This window comes from Sander vitreus, chromosome 21 (genome assembly GCF_031162955.1).
Source record: "Sander vitreus isolate 19-12246 chromosome 21, sanVit1, whole genome shotgun sequence".
Taxonomy (NCBI): Eukaryota; Metazoa; Chordata; class Actinopteri; order Perciformes; family Percidae; genus Sander; species Sander vitreus.
Genome location: NC_135875.1, coordinates 22,796,742 through 22,810,710, shown reverse-complemented (window position 1 = coordinate 22,810,710; position 13,969 = coordinate 22,796,742). Strand labels below are relative to the sequence as shown.

General features: G+C 38.9%; 1 protein-coding gene across 1 annotated transcript in view; it reads right to left on the bottom strand.

The window, feature by feature from the left end:
* Positions 1-341: 341 nt before the first annotated feature.
* The window catches only part of hs3st3l (heparan sulfate (glucosamine) 3-O-sulfotransferase 3-like), a 44,199-nt gene continuing 30,571 nt past the window's right edge, over positions 342-13,969 (bottom strand). Inside the window, exons 2-3 of the mRNA XM_078279461.1 lie at positions 3,573-3,802; positions 342-2,413 (exon numbers count right to left, since the gene is read on the bottom strand). Coding sequence (XP_078135587.1) covers positions 2,025-2,413; positions 3,573-3,802 — 619 coding nt within the window. The 3' untranslated portion in view covers positions 342-2,024. The remainder of the gene's footprint in view (positions 2,414-3,572; positions 3,803-13,969) is intronic.

The window sequence follows — 13,969 nt, the reverse complement described above, 5'->3', positions numbered from 1 at the left end:
GTGTATATCAGACTTATTTACAGAGGCACCTTTTTGTATAGTGTGTTCTGTAGTTACATTTGTGTGGATTATTTGCAATATGACATACAACAGATATTTAAAAGTAAACAAGGAGGGAACATCATAATAAAGAAGAGACTTGTTCTACCATGTTTTCTGTTGGACTTTTTCCTCACCACTCTTAAAATGCTTCCTTTATTGTCCACGAGATGGCATTGTTGTCCCACTCTGACATTACCAGAATGTCTCTTCTCTTTAAACCCAGTAGCTTTCAATTTTTGTTGTTTGTGTTCTAAATTTTAAATTGTAATTTACCCCTTTACAATGAGATCACCCAAACCAACAGTATAACTCTTTATTAAAGGTATACTATGCAGGATTTTTCTATAGACTCATACAAAAAATAATCCCTCTTAATCATCCCTTATGACCTACTAGAAGAGTGTGCCTTTAAACATCGGGTGTGTAGCCCTCACGTAAGCGTTATCACGCATCCAAGAGGAAGCTACGGCCAGGGTTTGAGTCTGGCCCTGAACCCTTTGCTGAATGTCTTCCCTTCTCTTTCCTCTCTGTTTCTGTCTAAATAAAAGCATAAAATGCCTAAAAAATATCTTTAAAGAAAATCAATTGGAAATCCTTGGATTAAAAATAGTTTTATTTTTTATGCTTTCAAACTAGTGCAAATACATGCAAACTGATAACAGACAACCCTGTAAGCAGGCCTTCTCACAGAAACAGTAAAGCCTGAAAGCCTATCATCACAAGAAATTACCGTTGATAGGACCTGGTCTCGTTTTGGTTGTCCCCCAGTGGTCCCTTTAATTCACTCAAGGTACAGGTCAGGTAGTTCTGCAGTCAGATGCTAACGTAAGCCTAGCACATAAATGTGCCAATAGGCAATGAAGCAAATGATCCGGAACAGTTCTCCTATATCCATTTATCCACATTCATTATTTAAGAATACAAAACCACTCAGTCAAATCTCAGCTCATGTAAAGAATCTCTCTCTCACCCCTTTGCTGCTCGCCACATAAAAGATTCATCCCCCTTTTTAGGGAACAATGCTTGGAGGACAATACTCTATGTATGCATTGATTGCCCTTAAATTCTTAACCAGTTAGACTGAAGAACAAGAAGGTAGAAAAAATAAAGTTGTGGAAATTCTGGAATATGAAAATGCACCGGTTCTAGGTTTATTGCCACAACAGCCTACCAACTAGAGCATCAGGATTAAACTGCAAACCAGAGATGCTAAAAGCTACACTGGGTATTTCACCATCAAACTTTTTACAGCTGTAACCTATAGCAAGCACTGTCTCATGACCTCACAAATGTTTTATTTAACCACCTCGCATAGGAATAAGTAGTCTACCAAATGAGGAAGATGTATATAGTACATTCCTTACTAAACATCTATGATAGATAAAATAATGCTGCTGTCTTTCAAACACTTGAACAAGATGATTGATTGATAGGGGTAAATGTACTGACACAGAGTTTTCATTATTAAAGGACAATTCCAGCGCAAAATAAATCTAGGGGTTAATAACATATGTGTACCGAGTGGAGCAGGCGCCATCTTGGGAAAACAGTCATGACCACTCGAACGACGAACGCCGTGCAAGCCGTAACCAATAACATAGCTCAAACACGGCGTTCGTCGTTTGACTGGTCATGACTGTTTTCCCAAGATGGCGCCATAAACGCTACTGTCCTCATAATCTATCTTTTAATAAACTCTCTGTACACTTACAAAGTTCTCAATGCTTCAGTTTACATGTAGGGACCCTAATTTTGCTACCGTGGAAGTGTGGTGCTATTTTGAGCCTTGTTAGTGGTACAGAAATAGCGATTTCTTTTTACTTTACCCTCTGCCCCGAAGGCTAGCTTTATAAGCTAATCAGCGGTTTGCACTAGCTTGTTTCAAGTCTTTTTCTGTTTCAGTCAGATGGAAGAATTGCTCATGCTTCTACCCAAAGCAGCGTAATGCCAACAAAAGCCTCTGGTTCCACACAATCAAAGGGTCACTGCCATCCAAAGTCCTGGCCTGCCATCTGATAGAAGCGCTGGTTATGCACCTTGTAGAAATCCCTCAGCCTCTGCATCACCTCTGGGTCGATGGAGGCATGTGTCCTCCCTTTTGTCTTCCCCAGGCAGTGAGGTTTACTGCTGCCCTCTGGCTTCTTCAGACAGGGGAAGCCTTTTGTTTTGTTAAAGTAGAAGTGCTTGTCTGTGACAATCCTCTGAAGACCCAGAAAGTCCTGGACTTTGCCCAGTTCTCCGGCAGGGTCAGAGATAAGCCTCTCACCACTGACCAGATGGATTTGAGTCCTGGGGAACCAGGCCAGCCAGCGTTCCAGGTGCTGGGCGTACAGGCCTATCCACAGCGGACTCCACAGTGAGTCGATCTGACCTAGAGACAAGACAGAGATATATCAAGTCTCTTTATTCAAAATCATCATTGCAACAGTCACCATCATCTCAAATTCTCATTCAACTATTACATTTGAAGGTTATGAGAGAGACAGTATTCCTGAAATATGTGAACCATGTCAATGGACATTCTAAGCTTTGTTACTGTCAAATAAATATTGTGCAACAATAAACAAGTTCAGTCAGGAACACTCTCGTCATGGATTTAACCATTTATTGTAACAAATGGAAATACAGTTATACTTGGCGATGAAGGCTCTGTTCTGATGATGCTCCCTGGATCAGCCAAGCTGCATGCTAAAATAACACAGGGAGCACGCTGCTGAGACCTCCCTGTACACAAGAGTAGGCCCAATCCAAGACATCAAAACAATTTCAGACATAGTTATGACCCAAAACCGGGAAAGTGGAGGCTGAGGTGGTGGAGGCAAGCTTTGCCAGCAGCAGCGGTGTGAGGCAGCAATGGAGTAGCAGGAAGCAGAGAGGAATAAGGAGACATTTAAATGGACTGCCTGATGTGAAAATGCTGTGATTGGTTGAGACTGGAATGATAATTCAATAAGTGGGCCTTTGACTTCCGTGTCTTGCATGAACTAACACAATGCTTAATTTAATATTAAGGGATTTTGTCACTCCTGTTATTCTTTTTCTTATTTTGATTAACTACAATTTCCATAATCTCTGCATCTGTGCCAGGCCCCCAGAAAGTGTGCTCAGCCTTGCAGCCAATTTCTTTCCAGTGGCCACTCGCGGTATTGCAACAGAAAATCCCCTGCGGCTCAAAAAGGGTTTTCTCCATTGTAACAGAGACGTCTTTATTTTATTTTATCAGATAGTGATAGTCACAGGAAAGGGGGGGAGAAAGAGAGGGGATGACATGCAGCAAAGGCCAGTAGGTCTTAGTAGGGCTTAGCCTACATGGGGCGCACACTCTACTGGAGGAGCTAGAGGCCGCCCCATAAAAGAGACGCCTTTAAAACTGTTGCCAGGACACCTTGAACTGCAAACAAGGTTGATAATTACATATCATTAGAAAAATATCATGTGACTCTTTTTATTCTGTATTTTTAATCTATGGACTTTTTATATAAACAAAAAAAGTCCCCCTCCCCCCCCACTCATAACACCAGGATTTGTACCTGTAGTGCGGTTCTTGAAGGCCAGGCTCTCAAAAGGAGGGATGTTGGGGGTCTTGGAGATGATCTGTGTGTAGTCAGATATGGCCCTGGTCACAGGGTCACGGACGACCACAATCAGCTTCACATCCTGTGACATAGCATGGACTCGTGCTGGTGTTTCCACGGTAACAAAGTAACGAGGTGTCTTCTCAATAACAATCTGACCGTCCAGGGCTTTGGGCATCATACTTCTAAAAGTACAGGAAAAATATGTTGTAAAGACAAAGTAATGGCAAAATACAATATCATATTAAATAGACCTAGGTCTGCACTCCTCCCTGACTCCAACATCATTGTCAACATCATCAAGTTTGCTGACGATACAGCTGTGGTGGGTCTGATCACCGATAATGATGAGATGGCCTACCTGATGTAAATCGGCCACCTTGAGAATTGGTGCTAGGAAAACAATCTCATGCTGAACGTCACAAAAACTAAAGAGCTGATTGTGGACTGGATCTACCATCCACTCAGGATCAGCGGGGCTCAGGTCGAGAGGGTTGACAGCTATAAATATCTTGGGGTTCATATCACTCAGGACCTAACATGGTCGCTCCACATCACCTCCCTAGTGAAGAAGGCCCGTCAGCGTCTCCACCATCTGAGATGCCTGAGAGACTTTAAGCCCCTCAGGAACTTTTACACCTGAACCATAGAGAGCATCCTGTCTGGGAGCATCACCACCTGGATGGGCAGCAGCACCCAAAAAGACTACCTGGCCCTAAAGAGGGTGGTCCGCTCGGCTGAGCGGCGCATCAGAGCTCCTCTCCCCAATATGCAGGACATTTTCTTCAGGCGCTGCAAGGCTAAGGCCACAAAGATTCTCAACTCACTGTTCTCTCTGTTGCCATCATGGAGGTGTTATCGCTGCCTGAGAACAAACTGAGAGAGGATGAGGAGGAGCTTCCCGCCCACCACCTCATTTTCTTGTGTTGTATATTACTATTTTTATGGATTTTATTGTTATTGTTTTTATTGAGATGAAACAGGTACACAATGAATTTCACTGCACCTTATACGTTATATGATTGTGTATATGACAACTAAATTTGATTTGATTTTAATATAAATAGGAAAGAAGAAGCTTATTTTGATCTCATTAAGATCCTAAAATATAGAGAAATTGAAACAAAATGAAGCACAGTAGGCTATATCTAAAATAGTTTTGATTTGAATAAAACTGTTTTCATGGATGCACTACTCAATCAAATGGAAATATTCTAGATACACTGTTTAATTTTATACCAACGTTTCTGTAATTCACCATAACATTTGAGATTATTGACAACCTGACAATACAGTAGAAAAATGGAAAGGTTCAACATCTTCACTTCCTCAACCAAGAGTAAGCTGAGAAGATCCATATCACTCAGGTGATGGTTAGCTTAACATAAAGACTAGACACAGGGGGGAACTGGTAATTATTTATTTTTACTTTGGACAAAGCCAGCCTTGCTCCTTGCTTTTTTGTTTGTTGCTAAACTAAGCTATACCCATTTTCTGGCCCTCATCCACATTTAGGCTGACAAATAGATATGTAAGTGACACTGATTTTCTGATCTAACTCACACCAGAAAGTGAATATGTGCATTTCCCCAAAATGTCAAACTGCTACTTTTAAACTGTACCGCTAATTATGGGGGATTTAGATAGATAAATAGATAGATAGACAGATAGATAGATAGATAGCTAGATAGATAGACTATTTATCCCAAACTGAGAAATGTCTTAGAGGGGAAGAAGTTTAAGAAGTTAAGGATGCATACAGATATATGCCTGTAAAGTGTGGTTATTCTCCATGATGTCTATAGACACACACACACACACACACACACACACACACACACACACACACACACACAGTCCATAATACAATCCCACATTAGTCACTTTGACAGACATCACACTCTTATAGACAGTGAGAGAGTATCCATCTCCAGGCATCCAGACACACAGGCAGGGGACAGCAGTGCTACACAAACACAGGAGTCTTTCCTTGAATGTGTCTCGCTCTGCTCACCTCTAACTCCATACCAGAAGCCCAGCAGATGGGACTCATTTAGAGATAAATTACTCCAGAGGGCTAAAAGAACCGGCTGGGGACTCGCGGACATCTGCCAACACACCTGCCAACACACCTGCCTGACTGACTCACAAAACACACACAGCCTCGGCAGCATGGTCACACACAGCACTGAATCAGCTTACCAGCTTGTTTACATAACAAAGCTTAAATGCCCATACTAATGTGTATACCATTTGTATTTCTTAAACTACAAATACTACAAAAATTTATACTTTTGCTGACCATTTTTTAATGCATGCTGTACTGTTTTAGATTTTTAGAGGTATTTTACAAACTGTTCCAGGCAACCATTAATTTGCATATGTTTGCTAATAGAAACTAATAGCTACTGTTCAGCCATTGGTTTGAAATTATTTATCTTTAGCTATGAATCAATGGTCTACAATGGCTGAAAAAAAAACATTCATATTTGTAAAATACAGCAGGAAATCATTTTTATTTTATTTTTATCTTGTACGGATGAGATAACCTCGTACGTAGGAGATACAGTAGCTATGGGTATTATGTCCTATGTAATAATAATTAATTCAATTCAATTTTATTTAGTTTCAAGCAGCTTTGGGGAGTAGATACATGTAATGGATTACAGTTACCTATGAAAATGTTCACAATTACATTGGGGGTTACATCTGAATATTTTCTGTAAAGCCCAGTTCAGAGCACATATTTGCAACGAGACGAAACCGTTTCAGATAGATAGAACAATGCAGTGAATCAGAGAAATTAAGCTAGCGTAAGTTCAGATAGGAAGACTATCATGTACTCACTCACTCTCATTCACCTCACTCTCCCTCTCCTCCTGCTCCACATTACCAGCTAATTAGGGGGCGTTTACGCTTAGTTAAACCAACCAGGTTTAGACACAGTTCATCAATTCCGGCTCCCAGGTCTGAGCTCACAACACCTCGCTCCTCTTTTCATTCATCCTGATCTCAGCATCCTCTTCATTCATCACCATCACCACCAGTGTCTAGACTCTATCGGAGGGGTAGCCTACATACTCACGGCTTCTCGCCCCCTGGAAATATGAAGATGTCACGATGGGGTCTAACCGCCACAGGCTACATTTATCATCATCATGCACACGTCAATAAATAATTGTTCACTCAAAACGAGGTATCTCCTGATTGAAATAAAACTTTTTTGCTATGGAGATGAGACACCGTTTCATCTCGTCACATTGGTGTGAACTGGCAGGTTTTAGAACGTTGCAGGTTGGTGTGGTGGTTTTGGGGCTTTTGAAAGGAGTGTGGAGTGGAGACAGTAGTCAGTGTTGAGTACTGCTGTAAGGTTAACACTGCCAGCAGGGCCGGAGTTGGACTAATTTTCAGCCCTTGAGATTCATGCCCACTTTACTCATATCCAAGATGGCTGCTTAGTGAGCATGCTGTATGAGTGTAGGTCCTGCTGTCTTTAAATGTTTGTAGCATTTCATGGCTCTATGAGTACATATTTATGCCTACTACTTATAAGACTTTCATTTTACCTAATACTTGTTCAAGTACGTCTATTCTTGAGGCTAGGCCTTCGTCTTTTCAACTTATTTATCCTGATAAACGCCGGAGGCACATCACTAAATCATGGACCAAGTCCAGATGAAAACCCTGTTTGACGGCATCCAACAGGTTAAAGCTGATTTAATGGGCTATTTTGACACCAAAGTTGATCCTATCTGTGTTACACTGAGTGAAATGAAAGTATCCCTGACTAATCTAGGAGAACATGTTTCAGAAATGGAAAAGAGTGTGGGAGCAAATGAAGATAATTTAAGCAATCTCCTAACTCGGGTCGAAAAACTGGAAAATGACAAGCTTCACTTAATGTCTAAAGTGGAAGATCTAGAGAACAGCAGTAGATCCCTAAATCTGCGCTTCATCAGGGTACCTGAAGGTGTTGCTGGATTTTATGGCCCGTCTGATCCCTCAAGTCCTGGGGCAGGACTCTGCCTGCCATGGAAAGAGCGCATCGTACTCCCACACTTCTTCAGGGCGACAAACCCAGTCCGCGGCCAATATTGATCAAGTTGCTAAACTCCAGGATAAGGTGAAGATCCTACGGCTTGCCCGAGAGAAAAAAGAGCTGCTGTTTAACGGGAGTCGCATCTTTATCTATCCGGATTACAGTGCCGACCTGACGAAAAGGCGTCGCTCCTTTGACCTGATTAAGCGGAGGCTTCGTGAACTTCAACTGAGGTTCTTCCTCCGATACCCCTGCACACTAAGTGTGATTTCTGATGGCAAAGAGCAGCTTTTTACTGACCACAAAGCTGCAGAAGCTGTCTTTATGTCCTCTGCTAACTCCTCCATGAACTCTATAGGCTAGATTTTAGCCTTTCATCAGCCTCCTCAAGATTGATGGTACGACAACCTGGTAAGTCGCAAAAAGAGCCATGTCAATGTATGACCAGTCACAGTGCCTGACTCTTGGAATTAATATATGTGTTCATGCTCGTTTTATCTTATAATTTGCTACTATGCCGATATTTTTGAGTATTGTTTACACTCAACAGGTCATGCATCGCCACTGAGCCGTGTTTTGTTTTGCTGCCGTAAAGAGCCCTAATGTCGTAAAAAAAAAAGAAGGAATGAAAATTGGCACTCTTTTGACTACTTTTGGCTGGTGGTAAATGAATTACTTGTTTTCTTTATTAAAACTATATATTAATGCAGAGACTTGTCAATGGATTCTTTTTTTTTTTTCTCTCTCTCTGCTAATGAAGCAGCTGTTTTAATTTATGTCTATCAGGCACCTTAGTGATATGGTCACTCTTTCTCTTTTTGTTTCACTTGCTGCATATTTAGTTTATCCTTACATTATAACCTGTGCTCACATCGCAAATTGTGATTCCTCTCTCGAGTGTTTTGCTCAGGTGGCCATGGCTTGGTCTTTGTTGTTTGTTTGTTTGTTTTCTCTCGTCTTTTTTTTTTTTTCTTTCTTTGTGTGTTTTTTTATGTCTGTCTTTTATGATTTGTTTGTGTGTTCTATCAATGTGTATAAATGTTACTGATTATTATTATCTCAATCTGATTATTTGGATTTTCCTAGCTCTGACATATCTTGTCATTGGTCAGTCTCTACATTTTATACTTCATACTGGATAGTGTTAAAGGATTAAAAATAATTCATCTCAATATAAGAAGCCTCCTACCAAAAATCAACCTACTTCAAGCATGGGTTGAACAGTACAAACCAAATGTTATTACATTATCTGAAACCTGGCTCATCGATAAAATAGGTAGTAACGAAATAGATCTCAAAGACTACGTCATTTATAGAGCTGATAGAGCTTCCAGGGGTGATGGTGTAGCCACATATGTGTCCTCTCACTTGGTCTCTGAGTTAATTGTCCCTAATGTTGTCTCACTTTGAGTGTATTTTCGTAAAGATAACCCTGCATGATAATAAATACATAATTATTGGTAACATATATAGACCTCCCTTTGCACCAGTGGAATCATTTGATTGTATCATATCTAATTAATTCAATTAAATGCAGAAATGAAATTATCTTACTGGGAGACTTTAACAAGAACTGGACTGATAAATCCTCAAAAGAAAGAAACCTTTTTGGAAACTTAAACCTAACCCAGCTCATTAGAGAACACACCCGTGTTACCCCCCGGAGTCAATCTCTTCTTGACTGGATATTGGTTTCTCATCCAAACAGATTCATTAAAGCAGGGATTATGTTTCAGTTTTTAAGTGACCATGCCATTGTATATTGCATCTGGAAAATTAAATTGCCAAAATTACCACCCAGATTAATTAGAATTAGGCAATACAAGAAATTAAATATAAACCATTTTATAAATGACCTGATTTCAATTAATTGGGATAGGTTTCATCTTATTCCAGATGTAAATAATGCATGGGACTTTCTATATTCTGAATTTATTAACGTAAAATAAAAGAATTTAAAATGCTCCCATAAAAACCACTAAAGTTAAAGGTGCCCATCTTCCATGGATAACATCTGACCTTATAAGTATATTTAGACAGAGAGATCTAACTTTCATAAAACCAAAGATCCGACTGACTGGGAAAGGTATAGGCAATTGCAAAATCATAGTAAAACTATGTCCAGAAATGCTAAATCTAACTATTATAAGGAATCCCTTGTACATGACTTTAAAAATCCTAAACAGTTCTGGAATACAATTAAAGATATAATTAATACATCCAAGAAATCCTTACCTACTAAACTCACAGTCAATAAAATCATTTTACAAGACCCACTACTAATTGCACAAGTGTTCAATCAACATTTCTCTCAGGTATCTTCAGCTACAGCTCCCAATCTCTTTATTGATTGCCATTTAAACAATATCCTGCCCAGTCATAGTTTCTCTTTCAAGCATATAACACCTCTGGAGGTACAAAATGCAATTAATGCTCTAAAAATGAGCAGTGGTCCTGGGTTGGATGGCATTGAAACCAAATTTCTCAAATTATCAGCTCATATCATTATGTATCCGCTATGTGATCTCTTTAATATGTCTTTATCCACATGCGAAATACCTGCCATATGGAAATGTTCCCGTATCACTCCACTTCATAAAGGCGGTGATGTTCTTGATCCCAATAATTATCGACCAATTTCAATCATCTGTTCTATTGCAAAAGTTTTTCGAAAAAATTATTTATGATGAACTGTCCCATTATCTAGATAAGTGCAATATCTTATCGCCGTTTCAATCTGGCTTTCAATCAAATCATTCCACAACCACTGCACTATTAAAGCTTACAAATGATATTTTATCTGCGTCTAATAGCAGTCAACTAACTGGTGCAATTTTTATTGATTTAACAAAAGCATTCAACTTAGTTGATCATTACTTGCTCTTGGATAAATTGTTCTCTGCTGGTCTGTCACGCAACGCACTACTCTGGTTCAACTCTTATCTCCATAACAGAAAACAATGTGTAATGATACAAGGATGCAAATCCGATATATTAATTCAGCAACGAGTTGTCCCTCAAGGTTCAACTCTTGGTCCACTTGTGTCCACTCGTGTTCAGCTTCATGCAGATGATATAGTATTATACACTTCCAAAACAAATTTATTACAAATCGAATCAGCTCTGCAATCTGACTTTGATAGCCTACAACATTGGCTCATAAGAAATAAATTATTACTTAACAAAACCAAATCTCACATTATGATTTTTGGAACTCCACAGACCATCAAATCCAAATTAAAAGGTCACACGTGTAATTACATGTTCTGATGGTAGGTCACTGCAAAAAGCTGAACACACCAAATACCTCGGACTTTGGCTAGACTCTGAGCTCTCATTTAAGTATCATATTGATTATATTTTAAAAACAATCAATTTTGGTATTGTGTTCTCTACCGATCCAGAAAATGTTTTTCTCTTACTGTTAGAAAGAAACTTGTGCAACAACTTATCTTACCAATTATGGACTATGCTGATGTTGTATATCAGGTTGCACCCAGCACTAATCTGCTCCCTCTCAATGTTGCTTACAATAGAATCTGTAGATTTGTTCTTGAATGTCCTTTTACTACTCATCACTGTATTATGTATGAAAAACTTGCTCTTCCATCACCCTCAATAAGAAGACATCAGCATTGGTTGCTGTTTATTTACAAATGTATACATTGCAATTATCCTAGCTATCTTAAACGGCTTATGGTACCCTTTTCCTCTACCTAACACTTGAGACACTCTACACAACTTTTTTTTTTCTGTTCCTGCTGTACGTTTCTCAACAGCTAAGAAAGCCTTTAGGTTTAAAGCCCCCTCCGATTGGAATAATCTACCTGTAAATATTCGGTCCATTCTATCTCTCCCATCCTTTAAAAATGCCCTGTTTTCCTATTACAGTACCAACTGTACCAAAAATCAACCTACTTCAAGCATGGGTTGAACAGTACAAACCAAATGTTATTACATTATCTGAAACCTGGCTCATCGATAAAATAGGTAGTAATGAAATAGATCTCAAAGACTACGTCATTTATAGAGCTGATAGAGCTTCCAGGGGTGATGGTGTAGCCACATATGTGTCCTCTCACTTGGTCTCTGAGTTAATTGTCCCTAATGTTGTCTCACTTTGAGTGTATTTTCGTAAAGATAACCCTGCATGATAATAAATACATAATTATTGGTAACATATATAGACCTCCCTTTGTCCTTAATCCACTACAACACCATAACACCTCTTCTAATATTATGAGTAGTATCCAGTTTCATTCTTGCTTAGTCACAAACTTGATTATGACTGACTGATTATGTTTTTGTTTTGTTTTTTTTGTTTTTTTTTGCTTGTCTGTTTCTGTTTTGTTAACTGTTGTGTCCAATTATGATTGTACTGTAGATTCAATTATTGTTAAGGACCCCCTCGAAAACGAGATGGTGCATCTCAAGGGGTTACTCCTAATAAAGAAATTTTCAACACTTCACAACTGACCGACTTTTTCACCGGTGGGTAACTGATGTCAAACCAAATGACTCTGATGAAAATGAAAATAAGTCTAAATACGTTTGAAGTACATCAAGACTTTTAATAACTATTCTCCTGTTTATTGGAAATGTTGAGCTTAATCCTGGGCCAGACTCAAATACTTTCTTGACAACTTTAGGCATATTGCATTCAAAATCTTTGAAAGCTACTGCAATGAAACTCGGACTGTATCAATTAAGGATCCAACAAGAATTGGCAAAACACGCAGCTCCATTCTGGATCTTATCCTCACAAATCAGCCTTCAAAATATGCAATGTCTGGTGTCATAGATGTGGCTATATCAGATAATTTGTTCATCTATGCAGTTAGAACAATCTTAAAATCCAAAAAAACTCATGTTCCCCACTCTGTACCAAAAATACCAATTTCAAAACTACCACAATTCAATGCTGATTTTAGTGCTACTGACTGGAGTGATGAGCTGTCATTAAAAGATCCAGAACAAATTCTAACATAATTTCATACTAAACTACAGAAGATACAGAATAAATATACCACTGCCAGTAAGGTTCGACCAAGATAAAGTAAATTATCTTGGATAAATTCTGAAATATTTCAACGCCTTAAATTGAAGGCCTCTCTTCTTAAATTGTATAGGTTAAGTCGAACATCTGAGAGTAAAAATCATTTTATACAAATTAGAAATAAATGTACTTTGGAACTGCGTAAGGCTAAAGCGGTCTATTTCCAACAGCAGATTACCCAATCTGCTAACAACCCAAAGACATTAAGGCAGACCCTTAAGGTCATCACCGGTGAAAATGAGAAGAAAAAGAATGTTAATATTCAAATTTCCCTACAAGGGTACTCTTATCTCAGATTCAGAAAATATTGCAAGTGCTTTTAATGATTATTTTGTATCATCTGTTAAAGAATTGGCCATTTTGCCATTCCCTCCTTGTCCTCACTAGTTCTCTCCTCAACACCTGATCAGTTCTCATTTTCTGAGATCTCACAGAACGAGGTGATACAAATATTACATCTGCTAAAAAATTCTCATGCCCGTGATATTTAAGGTTTAAACACCTTATTTTTAAAGACTCATGCTGATAGCCTCATACCTCTCTTTTTGTATTTAACCAATCTTTGTATCAGGCTTTCTATCTTTCCTACTGACTGGAAAACAGCACTAATTACTCCAATTTTTTAATCTGATGATCACACTCTTGTTTCAAATTACAGACCTATTGCAATACTTCCAGCAATGTCTAAGTTGCTGGAAAAAGTCTTGCATAATCAGCTAAGTTCTTACCTTGAAACTAATAACTGGCTCAGTGACTGTCAACACGGTTTTCGTGCTAAGACATCAACCATGTCGTTGTTACTACTCTTCACTGAACAATTACGTGACTCTCTCAACAAAGGTCAAATCACTGGAGCTATTTTTATTGATTTTCGTAACGCCTTCGATACCAGATCTTGCTAAACAAACTTAACTCATTTGAACTGTCTCCATCTGTGATAGAAATGCTCTCTTCTTATTTGACGAACAGGTTGCAGACAGTCAAAATTAATCAGGTCATATCCCAACCTTTAGTTTGTGACATGGGCGTTCCACAAGGCAGCATTCTCGGACCCTTACTTTTTCTTTTATACATTAATGATTTCCCTCGAGTGTGTAAACACTCAAAATGTTTACTGTACGCTGATGATACTGTGATTTTTCTCTCTGATTCAAATCCTAATGTCATAAATTCCAAACTATCATCTGATCTTCACCTCTTACGTGATTGGTTGAAAAAGAACCACCTGACCATCAATGTAAAGAAAACTGAATGTAT